The following is a 23682-nucleotide window of genomic DNA, read 5'->3' as shown; positions in this document are numbered from 1 at the left end:
GTTAGCACTATAGCTTCTAATCATTCTTTTTATTTCAAAAAGAATGCAGAAGAGACCTCAGACAAACACCTCAAGCCCTCAAGTCATTTTTATCTGCCACTAAATTATTCTCTCACCAAATATAATATCTAGATGAAATTTTGATTTAACTGGAAAAGGCTCTTTTCTTTTTTGAGAAAGAAGAAATGTTTGATTATACAACAAAGGATGCAGTCCTCCTCCCTACTTGCCATTCAAACAGAAACACAATATAAATTCTGTTCAACTCTGTTCTATGGGGATTTTGTCAATAAAGAGAAGAAAAGAACAAGCATCCTCTTGGCCCCGTGGGGTCCAGGAAGTGTAGAGATGAACCTGACAGCCCATCTTCTTGTAACAGCACGACTTCATACCTGCCTGTGAAATACAATGCACAGGACCATTTTTCAAATGTGAACTCAGCCTCAGGCTTAAAATGCAAAGTCTCAGTAATGACTCTACTAGGACCCCAATAATTAGTCTTGTGTCCATGGAGCAGAACAGGTAAGCAGTTGGAGTTCACCGATCACTTCCAAACACCTGGCGCTCACCATACACATGCCCACTGTGTGTTTCAGAGCCATAGAAAGCAAGCAGATTGCACAGAAAACAGTAGTTGCTGTTTATGTTTTTCCAGTGGACACAAAGCCAAGTGAAAAGGAAGGAAGGTGTATTGCTCTTTTCCTTCCCTGATCTATGGCGAGTTCTTATTATGTATTATATTTTGCTCATTTCCCCCTAAAAGTTTACTTAATTTCAGCACCTCAGCAGGCATTCCCATTTCAGAGATGTATCCTTTTGCCTCAACAATGTATATGCGGATGGTGCTATTGACCTGCAGGCAACAGGAAATGCATTCTAAATTATCTTCCTAGTAGTAACATGAAGAGGTGAATGGTGGAATATAAAATTATGATATCTTACACAGAGTTCTGGAAAATTCTCCTCTCATTCCAGAAGTGACAAGAAATATCTGTGAATTCTGAATAATGTGTCAAAATACTCACAGTCTATCTTGTGCCTACTATGTGTATTTAAGTGCTGACTGGCTGCAATCCCTTCTACTCAGCTCTGCCTACTTGAACCAATGCTGTATGAAGGTGACTTACTCATGAATCAAATCCCTGATCTTATATTCATTAACATTATGTTCTGATCAACTAAGCTAGGCCAACTTTCTCTGGAAAGTTCAAACTCAACTTTAACAGCAGTAATTTAGTGGGAGGAAAAATACCATCTGTGGATCTGAGATCTTGGTGTCCTGTTTATAAAGTTGATACCAATCAGTTCTCATTGGCTCTGGCTCCCCTGAAACCAGTGGAGGGTATTTTCCTTCTCTTCTCTGAGATAAAACTGAGATTAAAAATAATTCCTCATTCTCATTCCAACAAGATTTACTAAAAAATTGTTCACCTTGGTTGCAGAGTAGATGGTCAGCAGTGGAACTGGGCCCATGCCACTGGCGGAGGAGATGTTCAGAATCACGCCTTTAGATCTAAAAAGGAAAATGTTCCATACACAGAACAAAATCATTCACACAACTGTTTGTAAATTACAGTTGGAGATACAGGTTTGAAACAGAATGACCTTGCTGTTTTTCTAACACACGTCTTTCCTTGCCTGTCATCAACATGTGATATGCTTGGTCAGTGAATGAGGCATAACTCAATCAACTAAAAATAGCTCTTGTTTGCAATTAGCTCATTTCTCAGTCTTTGTAATCTGGGGCATGACTGGATCAGATCTACAGTGTCCTGGAGTTGATCTCCACCCTCTGAGGCCTTCTCTATGCACAGCACCAAGAATTCTCACTTATAGAAACACTCTTACACTCCTTGCATGCTTTTATTTTGGCATCCCATCACATACTACCTTGCTGTAGTATTTAATCATTTTATGTACACACATATTTCTCTCCTTCAACAAGACCATAAGCTCCTGGACATCATAGCCTTTGTCCTCACTTTTCCTCACAACACTCAGCACAGTCTGAGCATATAACCAGTACTTAATAAAACCTGGAAATGAGTGACAGGTCCTGCCCTCCTACCTCCCTGGATATTCAGGTGCTAAATGAAGAGTTGACTCTAACATGTGATACTATAGCTCCTCAAACCATATTCTTTAGCCAAAGGCAAAGCTTGAAAGCTTCGACTGTAACTTTTAGAGACTACTTAAAGTTAAAAGTAAGAAAGTTATCAGGAGTTACTAATTCTACAAATAAATGAAAAGTAGTTTGAGGAAAGCAATATTGTAAATATATGAGTTGTTAGCAAGCATGTGTGGGTTAGATAAAGTGTGGAATGAAGATCTGGGGAATTTTAGATTTAACAACCAACTCTTCCGCCCTCAAATCCATTCTTCTCATTGGGGTTGGGCCCCTTCTTTAGCTAGGGCAACCTGACCTCACCCACCTTCTGTCCTCTACATCATGTTCCTTTCCTTCAACCCAGTTTCTCATTATTCTTTGTCTGAATTTACTTCCCTCAACGCCTATTTTTTCTTATATTTTTACTGATTTCAGAGAGGATGGGAGGAGAGAAAAAAACATCAATGAAGAGAAAGAGTAATTGATTGGCTGCCTCCTGCATGCCCTCTACTGGGGATCAAGTCCGAAACCCAGGCACATGTCCTGACTAGAAATCGAACCCTGACCTCCTGGTTCATAGGTCAATGCTCAACCACTGAGCCACACCGGCCAGGCTATTTATTTCAATATTAAAAGAAGGGACTAGATAGGCCTTTTTAATGCAAAATAATCAGAGAAACATGATTACATGGCATCTCCATTACCTTAGACATAAATCTGAAAGGAAATAATCCCAATAGGTCACCCAGTCCATCTGCCAGCCTTTGGACGAGATGCCATGTCAACCGTCAAACCGAGTCTGGATCCTCAGCTTAATGGGTCATTGGAGACAAGTTTGTTTTTGTTTGTTTTTTTTAACTGAAGTCCTTATCTGTAATCCGAACTTTCCTAAATGGTGAAACCCATTAACATTTTGGTCACAGAAATCAAATCTCAAATTTGAAAATGTCATATTGGGGTTTTGAAGAAAGTTGGAATTTAGTCAATGTTTTAATTATATAATTTTTGTATTTTTTAAAAATTCAATATTATTTTGTATTAGTTTCAAGTGGATAGCATAGTAATAAGATAATCATAAACTTTACAAAGTGTTCCCCTCAATATTTCCAGTACCCACCTGGCACCATACATAGTTATTACAGTATTATTGACTATGTTTGCATTTGTGTATTTTTTGCTCGTGTCTCTGACAGCAACAGAAAAGCCTTTTCTTTTAAATTTTAAGGTAAGAGTCTCTAGCAGGAGTTAGAAGCCAATCACTAAAAGATAAAAACCCATGAATTAGCAAGGACTATCCAGTAATTTCATTTTACCTATATTTATGAGAAATTCCTTTGATCAACATTGACTAAAAACCAGTTCTACTACTGGAGATGTTTAATATAGCATCAATTTATGATGCTTAAAATATCTTTATCTTTTTATGGTATTGAAAATATTCTGAAATTAGGTGGCAGTGATGGCCTCATAGCTTTGCGGATAGACTAGAAACCACCAAATTATACCCTTTATAAATGAGTGGATTTTATGGTATGTGAAATGTATCTCAATACATCTGTAAAATAAAGAGAGATAATATATATTTATGATATATTGGAAGGTGCCACCTTTAAGCTCAGAGCAGATCCCAAAGAAGTGGAAGCTACAAGAGCGATAAGTTCTCACCAAAATGGCCTCTTAAAACTTCATTCACCAAAGCAATGATTTCAACATAAGAAAATTCACTTAATGATAACAAAAACTTCTTTCCTGTTTTCAATACAATAGACCAATAATCAAATAGGTCACAATCATGCACTTATGCTTCTTTAACTGTTTACTCCTTGAGTCAACCGAGATTTTGGTTTCCCAAATATTCCACTCTAATTAAAATTTCCAGGAGGCAGAGTTAGTTTGAATTAGTGAAAAGTCAGAATTTGAGAGTACTTTATTCACAACACAATATTTGCACTCTAAAGTACATCAAAACAAGCCTATGACCAAGCAAACATAAAGCGAGAATGCACTAGACCTAAGTGCATTTATAAAAGGAAAGCATCTATAACCCTACTAAAATGGCAGCAGGGAATACACCCCTTCTACAAAAACTCTGTGCTACCAAGAAGCACACGAATTTGTCTAGCAAGAGCCTTCCTCCCACACCCACACACAAGACAGCACAAAATCCCCTCTTTTTCTCTCCAAGGACAATCATATTCACCTTAGTTTTGTCTGAATCATAAATAACACACTTGTCTAGCTGCCTTAATCCTTGTACTGTATGCAGGATCTGTTCTTTATGCAGAGATGGGGGATGAACATTGGGAGCGCAAGGTACAGAGGACTGGTCTTTAAAATCAACTATTTTGTTGAGCTCTAATCCTCTATCTAAGCAGAATTAGTGACGTCAAGCCAGTTTCCATGGCACAGCCAGACTCATGACAACTCTGTTATATCAAGCAGAAGGACAAAATGGGCTGCACTTAATTGCACACAGAAACAAACATAAAACCAAGCCCTGGTTAATCTCTCATTTTCCGGGAACTTGGGGAACAATTCTAAGATTGATCGGAAGGTACATTAAGAATATTTGCTGAAGTTCATAATGAAGACTCACATTGCTTCAGCGCATTTCCAGTTTGTTATGACAAATAATCCAAATAAACAAGTCGGGTAATATTTTCTGATACAATATCCTTAATTCATCTCGCTTCTTACTTGCTAACAGCCACATGATGGTGTCTCAGAGGTGCAAATCCCTGAGGCTCTACTGGAACTAAAGCACCTCAGAAACAGCGCAGAGAACACCACTGCTGATAAGGTAGTACCTTTTCCCATAAACACGTTCTCTTCAATTACTAGGCCTTCTCACAAGTGAAATGTTCAACTCATTCAACCCTATAAAACTCAACATTGTGCATTCATAGCTTCCTATGGATAGAATTCGCTCAGATCTGTGAAATTCCCAATCACAATACTCTCCTCCATTATCACCTGGATTTAAAAAAATGCCAACCCTTTATTCTTCTATGCATGCCCCACTATTCCATCAGTCTGTTGTAGTAACCTTGTCCATAGCTCTAGAAAAATACTATTGTCACAGAGGAAGTGATAGGTCTCCTCTGAAGTAAGTCACCGATTTCTGCCTTCCTCAGGAACCTCCTCACTGCCCCACACTGCAGGTGAGGAGAGAGAGGTGGGGGCGTAAATGCTGCTGTGGAGAAATGGAGCATGGTCAACCCTAATGTGGACGGCTCACTGTATGTAGAGTTTGATGTCAGTCAAGGGAGACTGTAAAAAAGACTATCACAATTATTCATATTCCCATTTCTGAGTGTGCTCTTGGAGGGTCACTGCTTTCATTTCTAAGCTTGAACATAACATTGAATTTGGTACAAACAGTTCTCTAAACAGACTCTCAAGAAGACCGAGAAACATATCAAAACAGTTCTAGGTCAGAAGAGAATCCTGGAACATGGGGGTCAGGTAGATAATTAGAACTAGCAATCCAAGAGCACTGTACAAATATTGCTTTGTTGAAGAAAGTTTGCAAACACTTACCACACGAAAGAGAACTGCCTGTCCTAAAACACCATAACATGTCATAATTCCACCTTAAGCAATACAGTATGAAAGAAGCTATTTTTAGCTTTTCCATGGTTGTTATGGCAACCACCTCCTGGCTCCAGCTGTACCCGATGTTTATAATTCCAGGGAAGTGGAAAGAGCAAATTTCCTCTACAATGCAATTATGCACCTTCTACCTCTATGGTAATATAATACCTTAGTTTGATTGCAGATATTTGTTTAGTGATGGTCAGTTGGCCTTTGGCTACAGTTCTAGAGGGTTTGGAAAATCTCATACATCAGAGACAGAATTAGTGCAAGGGGGGAAAAACAACAACAAAGGATCTTTATACAGGACTCTGCTTTCACTCACTGTAGATACGAATCCAATGGTAACCAAGCATAGGAAATATGCCATTTGGGGACAGTGTAAAGTGCAGGCTATAATATAATCACTTATAATATATAAGGCTTATCAGATGAGCTGGTAAATTGGAGTTTTTCTTTCTTCTTGGGCACACAGCCTCTGACTGAGTTCTGGACAATGGAATGTGGGCAGAGCCGATTACATCACTTCCAGGCCTGGACCATGAAACCTCCATAAAACCATTTTTATTCTCTCACCTCATCTGTTAGCTGGATCCAGAGCACTCAGCAGAGAACTGCAAGGCCCAAGGGAAGAAGAGGGGAGGCCCTAGATGGAAGGAGCCTGAGACCCTGAGTGACTAGGTAGAGCAAGCCCTTACCACTGACTCATATTGGCTCTGCTGCAAGGGAAAAATCAACTATTATGGTGTTAAACCACTGAGATTTGGGGTGGTCTGTTATAATAATTAGCCTACCTTGACTAATTCAACTAGAAACTCTTTTAACTCTAGTGAATATAGCTGTTACTCCCCCTAACCAAAAGAACTCTCATAAAATCCACTCACATTTCTCATTAGTTCTTAACAAGTGCCACAATCACCCACAATGTCAGTTTCAGTCTAGCCTATGATGGCTTTCGCCAGATCATTTCTCAACTTCAATTTAAAATCAACTTGATTTCTTGAAGGCAAGGATCCAATGAATCTTCTGTGTACTCCATGATAAAATTTACTTAATGACTGCCTGTTGAATGGATGGATCCTTTTCTTTGCATTCTTTGTTTTTATCTAATGCTCCAACTACAACTGTGATATGACTGTGAGGTCTACAGAGGTAGGGTGAAGTTCCTAGGGCCTAGTGCAGTTACTGAATATGTAGCTTCATAGCACTCATTTAACTTAAAGTACTGAAATTCTATGACTCTTTGAATCTAATATTTTATGATCTGCAAAGATGTCACAATGTTATCTTTTTTTATTTAGTTTTTCACCAACACACTCAAAATACCTTTTACGATACCCTCTCTGATTTATAAGTATGTAAGTCTTTCTTTTTTAATGGATGGACTTTCTATTCTGAATTAATGCCATATCACTTGCAGCTGTCAAAGTAAGACTAAGATGATGGCCCAAATTTCATCCCTCCCAAGTTCTATTCTGTCTGCCCTAATTCTCTGCAGTTTTTTAGGGTTCTCGTCTGGTTTGACCACTGTCCCTTCCACATCTGACCATCAGGGGGACACACTCCCATGGTCAACCAACAATAAGCAGCTTGAAGATTTTAAAGGGAAATCTGACTAAAAACAAGCTATTAAAATATACAAAACTACATATAAAATGGAATTATAAACAAAGAGCCTTAGAAGAAAGAAACTAGAAGCAGTTTCTTAACCAGTCTCTACAGATGCCAAACAAAATGTATTCTCAACTTCAGTTTCCTCATCTGTACAATGGTGGGAAGCTATCAAGGTTAAATGAGTTAACATATACCATACTCTTGGTACAACACCTGGCACATAATATGTGCTCAATAAACATTAGCTGTAATCCCTGCCTGAAGCTGGTTGCAGAGGTTTCTTCACAAAAGTAGGATCCTAGGTCTTCCCTTTTCAAAGCTGTGATTCCTTTGGAGGGTCTTTTAAACTCAAAGCTATTTTGCAGAGGAAGGATGACTGTGAAGCCCTAAATTTAGCAAATGAGCAAGCAAGCTCAAGATGCAAGCCCAGCTCTTTTCAACGAGTTTTCTTTGAAGGTCTAAGCCATCCTTCAGGCTTTTCCAAAGAGAAAAACAAGGGAAGAACAGAGTTTAATCACAATTTGACACCTCATGCTATTTCAATGTAAGAACTCCACAACACATTTCTCAATAAAAATGAAGACACCCAGCACGTTCTAGTGGAGCTCAATATAAAGTGGAACAATGAGGCTAGCAGGCATAGTCTTTCTCCCCCAAGGGTGGGGCTGACATCTTATAATCACTTCATAGCCCAAGTTCCTCATACACCCATGCTCCAGGGAAGACCTGGAAAACCAGAGGATGGGGCCTTTCATCATGAAACTCCACTGGTTGGGGCTCTGAGAGCACAGAGCTCTGAGAAGGGATTCCCGGGGACATCCCAGGAACTCTATCCACCCCCTCAGAACAGCAGGCAATTGAGTTAGTGTTGGTGACTCAGGCAGACTTTTTATCCAGATCTAAAGGAACCACTGCAACCCTGGAGAGGGGAATGAAAAGGGAATCGAGTGGAAAAAGCCTCCCCCACCAGATGACTCACACTTCGCCCTGTGACTCATCACTGTCACTAAGACATGGAGGAGAGGTTCATTAGTCACTTTAGTGAATTTTTCAAAGAAAGGATTCTCCCTATAAATAACCATGAGCGCTGTCTCCCCAGTGTTGGTGCGTGAGCTCGTGACTCACCTTTCTACCATGCCAGGCAGCACCAAGTGTGTCATCTGCAAAAGAGAAAAACAAAACAATCGTGACAGCTGAGGATGCAGCAGAGAGAAAGTGAAAAGAACCCACCCACAGAAATAAGGGAATTACAAAACCGCTCACCATCTCTACAGATAGCACCTCTATTTTATAGTCTATGTAATATGTGCCAAGAAAAGGAATCAGATGAAATTACTGGAGAGAATACTTTCAGTGAACTTGGCTAAAATTATTCTTGCCTGATAGTTAATACTGGCACAGAGATCTTCAAATAATTAAAGATTTACAGTGAAGTCTAAGTATCTCAAAATGCATTCTCAGGAAAGGACAAGGGTTATCACAAGAAATAATGTGTCTACAAGATTGCTTAAGCTTTCTAATCTCAAGGGCTCAAATGATCTTTCCCTATCAAGAAAGCCTTTAGAAGAAGGCCATGGAGTGGCATGTTGGCAAATAATAAGGATTTCTTCACATTCATTTCTCTTGTTGCTCTAGTCAGCTGTGATTGAAACTCATCCTTAGAGAAAGTTGAGGTTAATTTGTGATCTCCAGTAACCAATAATGGAAAAACAATACTTGCATTATTAAAGGACTTCATAATTGTTTACTACATACATAGAAGATGAGGACAAAGACCATTTGTAAACTCTGTTTTAAGACATGCTTAACAAAGGAAAGTTAAGATATTCACTGGCTTAGTCAAAACTACATAATAAAGTTCTGAGGTTAAAACATGAGTTCTTGACTCCTAGATACCACCTTTTTACAAGCAAATTATTTTTGTATTATGTAACCTCTAGCACTTGGTAATTTTGGGGGGAGAACAGTACCAAGAAAACACTATTTCATAAATTTCAGCAAGACAACCAAAATCCAAATGAAAACATTAAAATTCAAGATAGTTTAGTAAGATAAGAAGACATATATTGTCACCTGTATCATCCTTATATGTAAACTAGAGGCCAAGAGCAAGACATTCATGTATTGGGGGGGGGGGGTGGGGGGGGTGGCGGGGGTTTTCAAGCGAGAGGGCGCAGGCCTGGGGAGTGGGCCTAAGCCAGCAGGTGGACATCCCCGGAGGGGTCCTTAGCGTTGCTGTGGAGGTGGGAGAGGCTCCTGCCACCACCACTGTGCTCACCAGCCATGAGCCTGGCTTCTGGCTGAGTGGTGCTTCCCCTGTGGGAGCACACTGACCATGAGGGGGCAACTCCTACATTGAACGTCTGCCCCCTGGTGGTCAGTGTGCATCATAATGACAGGTCGTTCCACCGTTCGGTTCATTTGCATATTAGCCTTTTGTTATATGGGATAAGAAATAGAGTATAACAACTTGTCTTAGAATCCAGGCTATTCACACAATAATTAGGACACGACAAACAGCCACTTTGTTCACTTTTGCCCTGCCCTTTACCCCAGAGTAACATGCTTGGAGTAAACAGGATCTGAATTCAAGCAACTGAAAAATGAGCCCACACAAATTAGAAGAAAATTAATGCAAAAGCCTTAAGCAAGTTCTCAATTGGTATCATTAACAATAATTTTAAAAACCATAGCATAATAGTGAAAAGAATTACATGAAGCAGCAAAAGTGTTGCACAATGCCTGTTTTGGAGAAATTAGATGGTAACTCCATTGGAAATCATACTAGAATAAGATAGCACACATTTTCTTTGGCAAACTATATAATTTGAGCTCTGTGTTACCAAGAATACAACTTAATTAGAAATCCTTACAATTTAACCTATATGGCTAACTGAATATTTACTGTGCAGGGGATGAAAGCTTAATTAGGTAAAGTTTATAGAGTGCTCTGAGATCTCTACATACTATTTGATTTTCTCCTTTATTAATGTTTAAGTGTTTGTGGAAGGTAAGAGTCTCCTTGCCATTTCCCCCCACCCCGCATGACTTAACCTGAAATTCAACCCAACACTATAAAAACCAAACATTTTGTAATAAATTATGGTTTGATATATGCTAAACTAATTTAACAAAAGTAAAAGAGCTTTCCAAAACAGAGGGCTGCATGTCAATTATTAATGAATCTAAAGCCATGACTTATAAACTGTCAAAAATTTAAAATAAAAAGAACACATATATCATCAGACTGTTTTTTCCAAATATTTAGCATACTATAATATGCTAAGAGTTTCAATCACTTAAATTTTTCCAAAATAAGCTGACTTCATAAAAATTGACAGATTTTAGGAGGAGAAAGGATTCCCTAAAGTTCTCAAAGAGATCTCTACATTTTCGCCCACATGTAAGAAATTTCTCCTTTACTAGCTTTGCTCTGAGCTAGAAAAAACCTTAGAACCAACCTACAACTACTCCGTTTTTTTTAAAGATGAAAACTATCAAAACAGTGGTTGTCATTCAATTTGGCAAACCCAACATTTTGTACTTATGTTCGGAACAGCCCATTACTGTGAGACCCAGGGGCTAAATGTACCCAATCTTTGAGAAAATTGGAGGAGCATAATGATAGCTGCTTTCAAATGCACTAAAGGACTCCAGGTATTAACTTGTAATGTCTTCATCTAGAAAAGCCCTGGGTGGGGTTCAGTGGTGAAGGCCATACTCACCTTCCTGTAATTTATTAATTTCCTGTAATTTATTAATGTTGTTAACTTGAATTCTTGGGGCAGGGTGGGGATAAATTCTTAGCATAATCCCTAAATTAAATACAATTACACTGCTCAACAGAGATTCTTCTCATAGATTTCCAAATTAATAGAGGGCTCCCCCTACTGGTACCATGTCACAGCCCGAGGCAAATCCATGTAAGAAAAAGGAAACAAATGCTTCACCTGTGCTTTTCATACATCTGCCCCTCCCCCGCCCCTCGCCCCCCATTCTAAACATTTATCACTAACAGACAGGGCATAGCATTGTTACTTCCGGCTGAGTAACATACAAGTACATAGTGGTACCAGAAGGAAAAAGTTAGCTTTTCAAAAGCATGCAAACGGCCTCATACTCCAAGTGCTTTAATTTCTGATGATCATAGAGATGGAAGAGATTTATTTAGTCAAAGCCATTCTAATCTCTCAACATCACTAAGCAGATCTGCAGTTTGAATAGATTGAATGTTTGGAATTCCTGAACAGGGGGATGCAAACCCAAAGGCCTGAAAGGGCCAGGTATACAACATACACTAGTACAGCAAACCAGACAATAGAGATGAGTGGGGCCTGTGGAAATCTAGAGATTGCAAGCCTAACTATTTAGCATAATTAGCTGCTACTCAGCTTAATCACTTGTTGCCACTCAGCAGTTCAGCTCGGTGTTACCTGATTTTCAGATTTTTCCCAAGAGAAGCTAGAAGTTTGGGTATGAAATGTCCCAGTTTTGAAAACACTGCTTGAGCCAACTGAAGTATGTTGGTATGGTAGGGCACATTCAGCCCACAGATTATTGGTTTGCAACTTCTGACCTAGAATCAGAAAAGGAATTCACCTTCTGCCCATTCCCCTTCTGGCAGATTCAAAGATTAGGAAGTTCTTACAATTTACTTCAGTGTAAATATCAACAACTGATCCAAGTTCACCCTTCTAGGGCCCCATACAGAAAGTGTGATCCTCATTCCCAAAGAACTAGAATTTTCAGTTTTTTAATTAATTCTTTTATTTTAATTCAAAAAGCATTCATTTTATACCCACCACATTTGAGGCTTGGGGCTCAGAAATGGAAAGAAACAAAAAGGAGCTGAAACCGGTTTGGCTCAGTGGATAGAGCGTCAGCCTGCGGACTGAAAGGTCCCAGGTTTGATTCCGGTCAAGGGCATGTACCTGGGTTGTGGGCACATCCCCAGTAGGAGATGTGCAGGAGGCAGCTGATCGATGTTTCTCTCTCATCGATGTTTCTAACTCTTTATCTCTCTCCCTTCCTCTCTGTAAAAAATCAATAAAATATATTTAAAAAAGAAACAAAAAGGAGATGGTACTAGTCCTCACGCTGTTTATAATCTGTAGGGAGACACTCAACCAAAAATGAAAAGCTGAGCAAAGGGAAGACAGGCAGCATGCGCTGAAACTGCCTGAGAGACCTCATCTCCTCTGGAGGGTCAGGAAGGCTCCCTACCCCACCCCCACCTCCAAGTGCATACACTTTAATTGAGAACTAAAGGATGAGTAAAATTAGTGAAGTCTGAGATGAGGGAGCCTTCCATGGAGAGAGACCAGCCTGAGGGAACATTTGGTTCAAAGGACTGAATGAAGGTGCTTTGACCTGAGCACAGTTGGAGGGGGAGAGATCTGAAGGGAAACTGGGGAGGTGAGCAGGGACCAAGTCAGGTGGTCCTTCCCTCCCTGTAGGTCACATTCAAGATTCTGAAAAGGGGAAGTGCTGAAGGATTTAACAGGGGTGGGATACAATCCGATGAGAGAGAGAGACAGAGACAGAGAGAGAGAGAGAAAGAGAGAGATGCATGTTTCCTTTCTTCACCCTAAACATCTCTAGTTCTTCCAACCATTCCTAATAAAACATAGTTTCAAGTTTCCACTCTGGTTGAATATCTATTGAAGAACTACATTATGACCCCCTGCTTAAGACTCTTCCTCCTCATCCTCAAATAAAGCAAACCAAACTCAGTGGTACTTCACTTCAAATGGAGGTTATTAATAAACTTTACCTTGGACCACACCCTCACCTACTTCCTTCTTTGCTCTAAGAAAGGTAAGATAGAAAGTTGGAACATTCCCTTCATGGGTCAGAATGGTAGCCTGGAAATTTCCTAAGGCAGTGGTCGGCAAACTCATTACTCAACTGAGCCAAATATCAACAGTACAACGATTAAATTTCTTTTGAGAGCCAAATTTTTTAAACTTAAACTATATAGGCAGGTACATTGTTATTAACTTAATTAGGGTACTCCTAAGGCTTAGGAAGAGCCACACTCAAGGGGCCAAAGAGCGCATGTGGCTCTCGAGCCGCAGTTTGCCGACCACTGTCCTAAGGGATTCAGGTGTAGGCAGGGCCATTCCCTGTGATCCACCTTATTCACCAAGCCAGTAGCAGCTTCTGGGTCCAGTACCATCAGAAGGAATAATTTCCCCACCCTTGGGGCTAGTTTGGGCAGTGTTCATCTGAAAAGGGATAAAGAGTCTATGGTGTCTTGAGATCTTAAAACTTATTAAAGAAATAAAAAGACAAGCTGGAGGAAGAAAGACAACTTCAATTATGGCAAATGCTAAAACAAGTGATCTCAAATCAGAAACAAGCAACACATGATCTATTTTAGAACTTGTCCTTGGATTGGTGTGAAGCTCATTATCCTACCTGTTGAAACTGGACTTGTATTTGCCTGCCTCTGAAGTTGTGGCACTTCTTCCTTTTTCACGATTCCTCTAATAATCAATAGCAGCACAACAATTTCATTTGCAAAATCTCTGTGTTTTGAGATGTAAAACCCTCCAGGCATGAAACTGGAAATATTTTAGAAGAGTGTGGTTCAATATCTGGAGGTTTAAATGTCCAGCCCATCTTGCTCAGTCCCCATCGGCCAGGCCCCAATAGCAAGCTAACCTACCGGTCACAGCGCCTGCCCCTTGGTGGTCAGTGCACGGCATAGCGAGTGTGTGAGCGACCTTAGCATATCATTAGCATATTATGCTTGGATTGGTTGAACAGCCGACCAGATGACCGGACACTTAGCATATTGGGCTTTTATTATATAAGATTTTAGTCACAGACCATCTGAAATCACAAGGAAAAATCCCCAGCTAGTAGGGCTCTCTTCCAGGTTAAGGCTAATCTATCTGTCATATTGGCCACCTATATAGAATTTCCATATCCCTGGTTCTTCTTACCTTGACATTTACCTGCTCTGCAGGAAAAAGGACAAGACTAAGTTTAACCCTGAAAGATTTGAAAGCAAAATTGGAAAGCAAGCAACAAGGCTTCTAAACATCCTTTAGGTTGCTTCAACTAACAGTATCATGCCTGGTAAAGAGAAAGCCCAGTTAAGTAAGTCATTGAGAGAGAAAAAAAGGAATAAACCTAAACTATTGAGTAAGATGAAAAGTGAACTGAAGGGCTTGGTGGCTGGGGAGAGAGGGCTAAACTGGACTCTATGATTAAACATCAAGGGTCTATAGGCAAAAGCATTCGGCTGGTATTTCTCTCCCAGTATTCTTCTGTACCACTCACCACTACTTCAGCTGGTGACGACCTCTAATTCCTTTGGTCAGGATATTTCATTTTTATTATTCTTCTGCTGGAATATGACACTTAAGTGATTTTTACTTTATCTGACCTACTCATATAGGACATGGACCAAGCAATAATCCTAGACCTGAAGGAATTCAATGTGAAGGCATAGCACCGAACTTAAAAGATGCTGTGGCCCTACCAGCAAACATCTCCAAATTCCTGGCATGCTTTGCAGCCAGTCAACCCCTATCATGGTTTGGTAAGGAGATAATACTTTGACCATCACTGATGGTGAGAAGAGGTTGTTCTCTTTCTTATATAAACCTTTTTGATGTTTATTGTGGCTTTAGGCTGCAGACATCCATGCCCCAGTTCCCCTGATGTCCAGCCACCATAAAATCTTGTAAGATTCTAGAGCCAGACCAATTCTCATCTTGTTTTAAGTTACCCCAGGGCACCAAACAACCATTCCTACTGAAAATGCAGCCCTCGCCCTGGCAACATAACACAGTCAACAAAAGGACAATAGGCACAATTCATCAATATATACCACAGGACAGATGACAGCAGCATGAAAGAGCACTAAATCCGGAAGGCCACACACAAAGCTTCATCAACGCCAATGCCCTATTCTCAGTATAAGCAAGTCAAACACATGTACTGTAACATACCTATTGAAACGTAGATCAGATCACACCCATTTTTACTTTTCAGCTTCCAGTGGCTCTCTATTCTTTTGAGAACAGCACTCAGCTTTGCTGCACAATCATGTCTTAACTTACTTCTCTGGCCCTTCAGGTTAGCTGTCCCACACCACTCACCTCCTGCTGTGAGCCAAACCTTTCATACCTGAACTACCTGACTGTGCTGCGGAGATGGTAACTGCATGGACCCCACCAATAGTACAATAAAGAGGGGCTGTACTCCAGATGTCGTTAACTCCATGACAACTAAATCAAGAGTTTTAAATGGTTTTTCCAATAAAGTGCCCATCACTAAGGTACAGGAAAATTCATACTTACACCATAGATAAAGAATGATTATTTAGCTTAATGAAGAAGGGTTTTAAATAGCAAGTGCCCTGAGTGTCGTGAGATTTGATTTGCAAAAAAAAACAAGTTTACATACAAAAATGTTAAGCATTTATCCAGTTCTGCTTGTGATCCTTCCCATCTATGTATATATATATATATATAAGGGTAATATGCAAAGTGTCCCCTCGGGAATTCGACAGAGAGGCCAGGAGTTCAATTGCTCACTATGACATGTGCTGACCACCAAGGGGTGGCGCGGAATGAAGGAAGGCCTGGGCCAGCAGCTGGAAGGCCCATAATCAGCACTGATCGCAGGCCAGGCCTAGGGACCCTACCCATGCACGAATTTCGTGCACTGAGCCTCTAAACAATATAATAGGATATGGTATGTTTAATAATTTAGCATTGGCTCCACTAACTCATTTCATGGGAAGAAGCATATTTGCCAGTGTAAAAAGAGAAAATGGAAGAGGAAAAATGAAGAGGCAGGAGAAGCATTTTATAATTTGTCAAGATATTAGGACTGGTGGTTCGTTTTTTATGTCATCATTATTTTGAACACTGAAAGGTGCTCTACAGTGCTGTTGGATTTGAGCTGCTTTCTCCACATTTCCCCCCTGCACTGCTCGTCTTTAAGCAGAAACATGAGGTGACCACCACCGCCCAAGCTGATCTGTGCTCAGATGCTGCTTGAAGGATGCAGTGTGTGGCCATGGAGCACAGCAAGCTGACTGGTTCTCACAGATCAAGGTCAGGACCTAAGCCTTTTATCATTAGTGTTCTGTATACTGCCAGCCAAAAACACATGTTTTGGGAGACCAAGAAGGCCAGGGTTTTATACTATAAGTGTATACGCCAGTTCAGTTCAGTTCTGACAAGCAGGAGAAAATACTAATGTGTCTAGTATAAAGTTTTGTATCATTTATTTGACAGAGGGATTAAAATTATCAGGAGACCCATTTGTAGCTAGTATCAATTCTATAAAATAAAATTTAAACTATCGAACATATTTTTCATCATTAACTCATTAAAATATATTATGAAACATACACATAATTTTAACACTTATTATTTTTTAAAATGTTTTCCTTTTTATTTGATTTTAGATTTGATAGCTAGTCTTCCCTTTAGCATATATTAGCTATGGTGTCTTTGATCAGCATATACAAGTGACAAGGCTATAACGCATGCCTAGCAACTAGAAACTAGAGTTGTTTTTACATGTGGCTAGGAAAAATCATTCTTTATAGTCCCTTACTTCCCATACAATACTTTACCACAATATTTAACTCATCAACTTACCTGTATCACAGAAAATACAAAAGGGAAACAATTTACCAGTGATGACTTGCATCTAGATGAAAACTTTGTAAAAATCAATCTTCAGACTAAGATAAATTGTGTGGTCCCTGGGCCTACCATAGGGTTGCATATAATGGAGGCATTTAATTAATGTCTCATTGTTAAAAAGCAAAACTATACAGACACCTGTTTGGTATTCAGTTCTTTCTACTTCCTGAAGACATAAGGAAATAGACCACTTTCATCTGGAAAACATACTTACATCAAAAGAAGAGTTGACTGAAATGAACAAGCTGGTTATGTCACTGTTCTTAAACAAAAAAGACCAAAAAGTGTGAGAGGCTGCTTACCTTACAAACAGAAAGAATGTTAACATTTAACATTTTCTTGATGGTCTGCAAAAAAACATATTGATTATTTTATATAGATCATGGACATGACCACATAATACACATGTGATATGAATGATCTGGAGATGCACTGAAAGTTTCCCCGGGTATAGTAGAGGTCTTGGGAAATGACAGGAGTTGGGATGGAGAGATAGATTTTATTTTACTCTCAGTGTTATAGTACTTTTCTACCAAAAGCAGCAATTCATGCTAATCTGCAAAATCCAAGGTATCTGTGCAAGTAAAAACTGAAAGCAAAAAGATAAACTTAATCTAAAGTAAATATGAACCATTTGTAATTTCCTCTCTGCTAATACAAAAAGGAGAAATGATTGAAACTAAGGTTTTCAACAATTTTTTTTAAAATTTCACATGTTCCTTCAATGATACTCTCTTTCAGTCTTTATTAAAGAATTATGCATGTATCAAGGACACAGCTTTCATTTTGGTAGAGCTAGTCTACCTGAATCACTAGAATATTGTTGTCTATTAACAACTTTATGATTTATAATTGGTGTTCAGAATCCTAATACTTAAAACAAAGCTATATAATAAAAATTATAATATAATAATATAATAGATATTATATTATTAATAATATTATATAATATAATGATATAATAAAAGTAAAAATGATAAAACTAGAGCTATTATTGCCCCTGGTACTGTATAAATGGGGTTATAAATATTTTCTCATTCAATCCTTTTAACATCTTTATGAAGTCTATTGTATGGCAAGGGACCGGACATTAAGTATGGTGGAGATCACCCTCAGAGTAACTCAGGTAACAAATAGAAGCGCCAAGGATTGAACCTCAGTCAGCTGGACTCCAGGGCTCACAGTCTGAACCCTTTTACCACATTGCCTTCCCAATACCTGCATGCATTCCTTTTGTTATCATAATATACAAAGAAAGACTTACACTGTCCAAGTCAGGAATTTCCAAAAAGTATTCAGGATACTCATATGATACTCCCACGTTGTTCACTGAAATAAGACAAGATTGTTAGCCTGCTAACATATATATTTTATAGATTTTTAAAAAATATTGGGATTAAAGGTTTCAATAATACTATTTATGGTTGGAGTGACCTTTTCCACAACTTTCTATCCAAAAATGTATCCATGTGTGTATAGTTCAAGAGTTTCCTCTGTCATTAAGCCTTTTTGTACCTACCACCCAGCTCCTGACAAAAGAACTTATGTTCACCTTCCAATTTCCATAACCCCGTGGAGTATGTCTATTCTGCCTCTGTAATAGTTATTTGTAGATATTGCTCAACCCCTTTCTAGAGCTTAAATTTTCATAATACAGTAGAAAGAGCACAGAGTACTGTAATAAGGGAGACTGGAAACTTGAGTTCTACTTATAACTATTTCAGAAAATGTGTGGCTTGGGATAAGTCACATATGATAGGCATCTGTTTCTTCAACTCTGAAATAAGAGCTCACTTAATGATCCGACAAAACCAGAAGGAAAAGTCAGTTTCTGGCATCATGGAACATACAATCGAGCAGGAAGAGAAAGGCACTACACAAAAAGAATTAAAACAATTATTTCATTACAGAATACAGTGTTATAGGAGTCTATGCCTGGAGCGTCTGAGGTTATCTGGGAAGGCTTCTGTGTGGAGGCCAAGAGAGCGGGTCAAATGTCTCCAGCAAACCATCCTTGCCTACTAGCCCATAGGCCTTGAAGTCATGCCTCAGTCTTCCTGTATTCATACTCCTCAACCACCTACCTCAGATTGGAGCTATAAGACAATTGGGAAGCTAGGAATAAGCGTAAATAATTAGGTACATGATTAACACTCAGATATCCTTTAGTTTCCTTAGCCCTGGAAAGACAAAGACAAAGACAAACCCAGAATAAGGAATATTTGCAGGAATCATACAAATAAAATATCTTAGAATTTATTTTAACCAAATAAATAGTGAAATGGATTATCTATCTATCTATCTATCTATCTATCATCTGTATTTAATCATCACAACAACTAAATTACCTCCCTTGTACATATTAGAAAACTGAAGTTCACAGTAGTTAAATTACTCACCCAAGATCAGAGAAAAGGAATTGAAACTCAGGAAATTTAACTTCAGAGGCTAGCTAGGCCCTTAACCACTACATTAAAGCCATCATATGCCTTCATCCAGTCTTCAGTTCAGAAAAAAAATCAGTAATAATTGGAGAATAAACAGAAATTTGATAGCGATGTTTAATAAAACTGTGAAGTATTAAAAGAAATGTTTCAGTAGCAAAAAAGATAATGAAGCTATGATTGGTCTGCTAAAGCTCATAAGGAATTGTGCCTGATAAACCTGATAATAGTAGTAACTTTTTCAATAGACTAACAAAATTAGTAGCTCAAAGGAACTCAATAAGGGTTCTATATTTAGCAGTAAGCCAGTCACTTGAGGCTGTGAGTCTCAAGATTTTACTTGCACAATTTGGTCAGCACGGCCTGAATAAGCTCGCTGAAACCTGTCTGAAAATCTGAAAGCAAAGATAATGACAATGTAAACTGTATTTAATTAGGATTCTTGCCCATCTGAATAGGCATAGTACCTACACATAATTAATAACAGCAAGTCTAAATCCATTTTTATTTTATTCAATAGGTTCTCTACCCACCAGGGGTTCTGGGATTCAATTCTATAAAAGAGCTGTTAAAATTAAGCCCAAACTAGTTGAAGGTGAGACTTTATACTCACTGGACTTTGCTTTAACCATCTTTGGAATTAGAAAGGATGAATAACTTATTTACAGCATGACTAAGAGAAACAGCAACACCCAAAATATCTCTTAAAATGCTCCACATAAAATAGTCTTTACAAAGTCAGTTTAAGACAACAGAATCCTGGCCCTGGCCCATGGGAACATTAATGCTCTACTTCAGAATACTGAAGAAAAGTGAGTAGTATAATTATAAATCATTTAAGACCCAGATTGGGATTTTTTTTAAAAAGTCTAGGATTTTGCAAGCAGCACAGTTGACTTTGCAGTCTTTGCGACATGTACTACAAGTACAGAGTCCAGCTAAGGAAGCGCACAAATAAATAACTAAGCCAGTAGGAAGTGTTATTCTGGTTAAGGCTACACTAATGATAGAAAGTCTTCAGATACGTCTCTGCTAACTGAGCAAAGGAAAGCTATCAAAACTTTCTACTCAAACAATGAAAACCTGCCGAAAACCGGTTTGGCTCAGTGGATAGAGCGTCGGCCTGCGGACTGAAAGGTCCCAGGTTCGATTCCGGTCAAGGGCATGTACCTGGGTTTCGGGCACATCCCCTACTGGGGATGTGCAGGAGGCAGCTGATCGATGTTTCTCTCTCATCGATGTTTCTAACTCTCTATCCCTCTCCCTTCCTCTCTGTAAAAAAAAATCAATAAAAAAAACAAAAACAAAAAAAAACAATGAAAACCTGAACATCTACTTAACACACAGCTCTAAAAGAAAACCCAGTCAACACAGAGAACTTCTGCCCAAATAAATAAACAGTATCATGTATAAGGGCTACACTTTCACAACTAAAAATACACACAGAAAAAAAAGATAAAGTGGGAACAGATCTTTCAGAACACTGAGCCATATTTTATGAGCGGAAGAACCTGCCAATGTCAGATTGGCAACAGGTCCATAGCAGCAATTTTCAACTGGTGTGCTGAAAGAATTTTTAAAACATGCAATACCTGACTATTTAGTAAGGGGCACTGGCCTCTTTTCCCTTAAATTGTTAAAAAAAAGAAAAAAAAAGCCAAAAACATAAAAAATGGCCCTGGCCGGTTCTTCCCATGGACCAGACCAAAGCATCAAGGGTTCAATTTCTGGTCATGGGCATGCACTTGCATTGCAGGCTCCAGTCAGGACACCTGCACGAAGCAACCAATCAATTCTCTCACATTGATATTTCTCTCTCTCTCTCTCTCTCTCTCTCTCTCTCTCTCTCTCTCCACCACCCCTTCTACTTTCTCTAAAAATCAGTGGGGAATGGAGGGGGGTAAAATATCCTCGGGTGAGGATTAACAACAACAAAGTGGTAACAGCCAGCACAACAATAGATGTCTGGTGTGAATGAATAAAAATTATACCTATTTTTTGTCCGGTCAGCAAAAAAAATATATTCTTGGTGTGCCGCAGAATTTTAGTTAATTTGTGTGCCATGGGGTGAAAAGGTTGAAAATCACTGTTCCATACTAGGGATTAGGGCTCTTACATCCCTTTATGCTTTATTGGTAGCACTCTTTGCTAGTGAGATATACGCCTCCCACCTTCTCTCCAAAGAGGCTGTAACCACTTCAGAGTGCTATTATTTAAGAGTATAGAGGAAAACCATCTGTTGCTGTCAAATAGTTATTTCCATAAACCGCACAATTGTGCAAATCTCTTGGAAAAGGCAAACCAATAGCAATTTTACTTTGTGACATTAGGTGGCAGCAATAACCCAATGGCAGGAGGAAAGCTTTCAGGGAACTGGAAAAGGAAGAAAACAGGCTTAGGGTAGGAGTCAATGATGAAAATATTTCCATGATAATTTAATTTCATTAAGAATGGGTGCATGAGATGTCATTTTAAATATTACAGGATTCATTATAGGATTCACCAAACTAAACAATGCCAAAAGTTATTCCTACATTATTCAGATAGTTGAAAACCTTTCTAAAGGAAGCATTTTATGTCTTTTTTTTTCTTAATCCTCGCCCAAGTATATTTTTTCCATTGATTTCTAGAGACAGTGGAAAGGAGGGAGGAGGGGGAGAGAGAAACATCGACATGAGAGAGATACATCGATTGGTTGCCTCCCCCACATGCCCCTTTGGGGGCTGGGGAATCTGAAACCAAGGAAAGTGCCCTTGACCTGGAATCAAACCTGAGACCCTTCAGTCCACAGACCAACGCTCTAACCACGGAGAAAACCAGCCAAGGCAATGGAAGCATTTTAAATGGACATTAAATAGCTGTTCATTAGTGAGGTGTTTTGTGTTTTTTTTAATCCTACAAGTGAGGCATCAAAGAGAGATTTTTTAAAAATTTTAAGCGACCCACAAAACCCTTTAACTAGTGTAACACGTCATGTCTTTCAGAAAACAAAGGATGTCTGTGTAATCTGAGAATTCCAACCACTACTCCAACGATCATCACAGGACCATGAACAGATATAGCATCTATCCCATCAGTTTCTCACTGGAGTTGCAATACTGGGAAGAGCTCAATACAATAGAGGAGACAAACAGAGAACAGAGGTGAAGACAGGCCAAGAACAAGGACGAGGTGAGTGGCTAGAGGAGGTGGCAGGTTCTCCACGACCCCCTCCACAACTCTCAAAAACACCAATAGATAGAACTGTATTTTAAAGACGCAGAAAATCCACAGAGTAATTCTGAATGTTGTATAAATACTCTAAATCAGTGGTTCTCAACCTTGGCTGCACATTAGAATCACTTGGGAATCTTTTTAAAATCCTGATTTCTGGGCCTCATCCTCCAGAAATTCTGTTTCTTTGTGATGGGGTGGGGCCACAACATGAGTAACAAAGAAACAGAATTTCCGGAGGATGAGGCCCGGAAATCAGGATTTTTAAAAGATTCCCAGGTGATTCTAATGTGCAGCCAAGGTTGAGAACCATTGCTCTAAATGCTATCATGATGCGGTTTAAAAATCACTTCCACATCTCATACCTAAAAAGAAAAGAAAGCATACACAAGATTTCTGTTTCTTCTAAATTCATTTGCTGCTGTTTCTGACCTACTGGATGTTTAGAATCCTTTATCAACACCGGCTGCTACAGAGATAATGACGTCATTAGAAAATTAGATTTTCAGTAACTGGGTTGGGTATGAGGGAGGAGCAAACAATATAAACTAGACAATAAAAATCCATTTGAACAAACACAATAATAACAGATATGAATATATACACACATCACTTTCAAGCTGCTGCTTTTTCTAGATTAATCAGAGAAATAAATTAAGGTGATTTAGAAACATTGCCTAATGGCTGGGCTTTCCAATATATACCAAATAAGGCAAAGTGCTCTACTTCCTTCTCATCATATCAAAGTGGAAAACATTCCGTCTACATTTCAGTTATATTTGTAGTTATATATACTCATTCAGCTCTAATGAAAGATTAGAGAAATGAAAAACCTATTAGAGTTCATTAATGAAAATGGATTAGAAAAAGGTGCCGCCACTTCATTATATTTCAAAATAAACCAAAAAATTTAAAATGTAGGCACCAGTAATAGTGTATGTACCCAACATGGGGGGAACCTCTACTGTCTTAAGCTTTTGAACTAAAAAGGTATGGATCTCGGAGTCCAATACACCCAGGTTTTAGTCCTGAT

General features: G+C 39.0%; 1 protein-coding gene across 1 annotated transcript in view; it reads right to left on the bottom strand.

The window, feature by feature from the left end:
• The window catches only part of HSD17B12 (hydroxysteroid 17-beta dehydrogenase 12), a 127233-nt gene that overhangs the window by 4413 nt on the left and 99138 nt on the right, over positions 1 to 23682 (bottom strand). The window contains exons 5-8 of the mRNA XM_070427832.1: positions 18257 to 18321; positions 17295 to 17339; positions 8441 to 8475; positions 1432 to 1513 (exon numbers count right to left, since the gene is read on the bottom strand). Of these exons, the coding sequence (XP_070283933.1) occupies positions 1432 to 1513; positions 8441 to 8475; positions 17295 to 17339; positions 18257 to 18321 (227 nt within the window). The remainder of the gene's footprint in view (positions 1 to 1431; positions 1514 to 8440; positions 8476 to 17294; positions 17340 to 18256; positions 18322 to 23682) is intronic.

This window comes from Myotis yumanensis, unplaced genomic scaffold (assembly GCF_028538775.1).
Source record: "Myotis yumanensis isolate MYYU_CA2020_CCGP unplaced genomic scaffold, mMyoYum1.0.hap1 SCAF_10, whole genome shotgun sequence".
Lineage (NCBI taxonomy): Eukaryota > Metazoa > Chordata > Mammalia > Chiroptera > Vespertilionidae > Myotis > Myotis yumanensis.
This window is presented reverse-complemented; position numbering and strand designations above follow the sequence as displayed.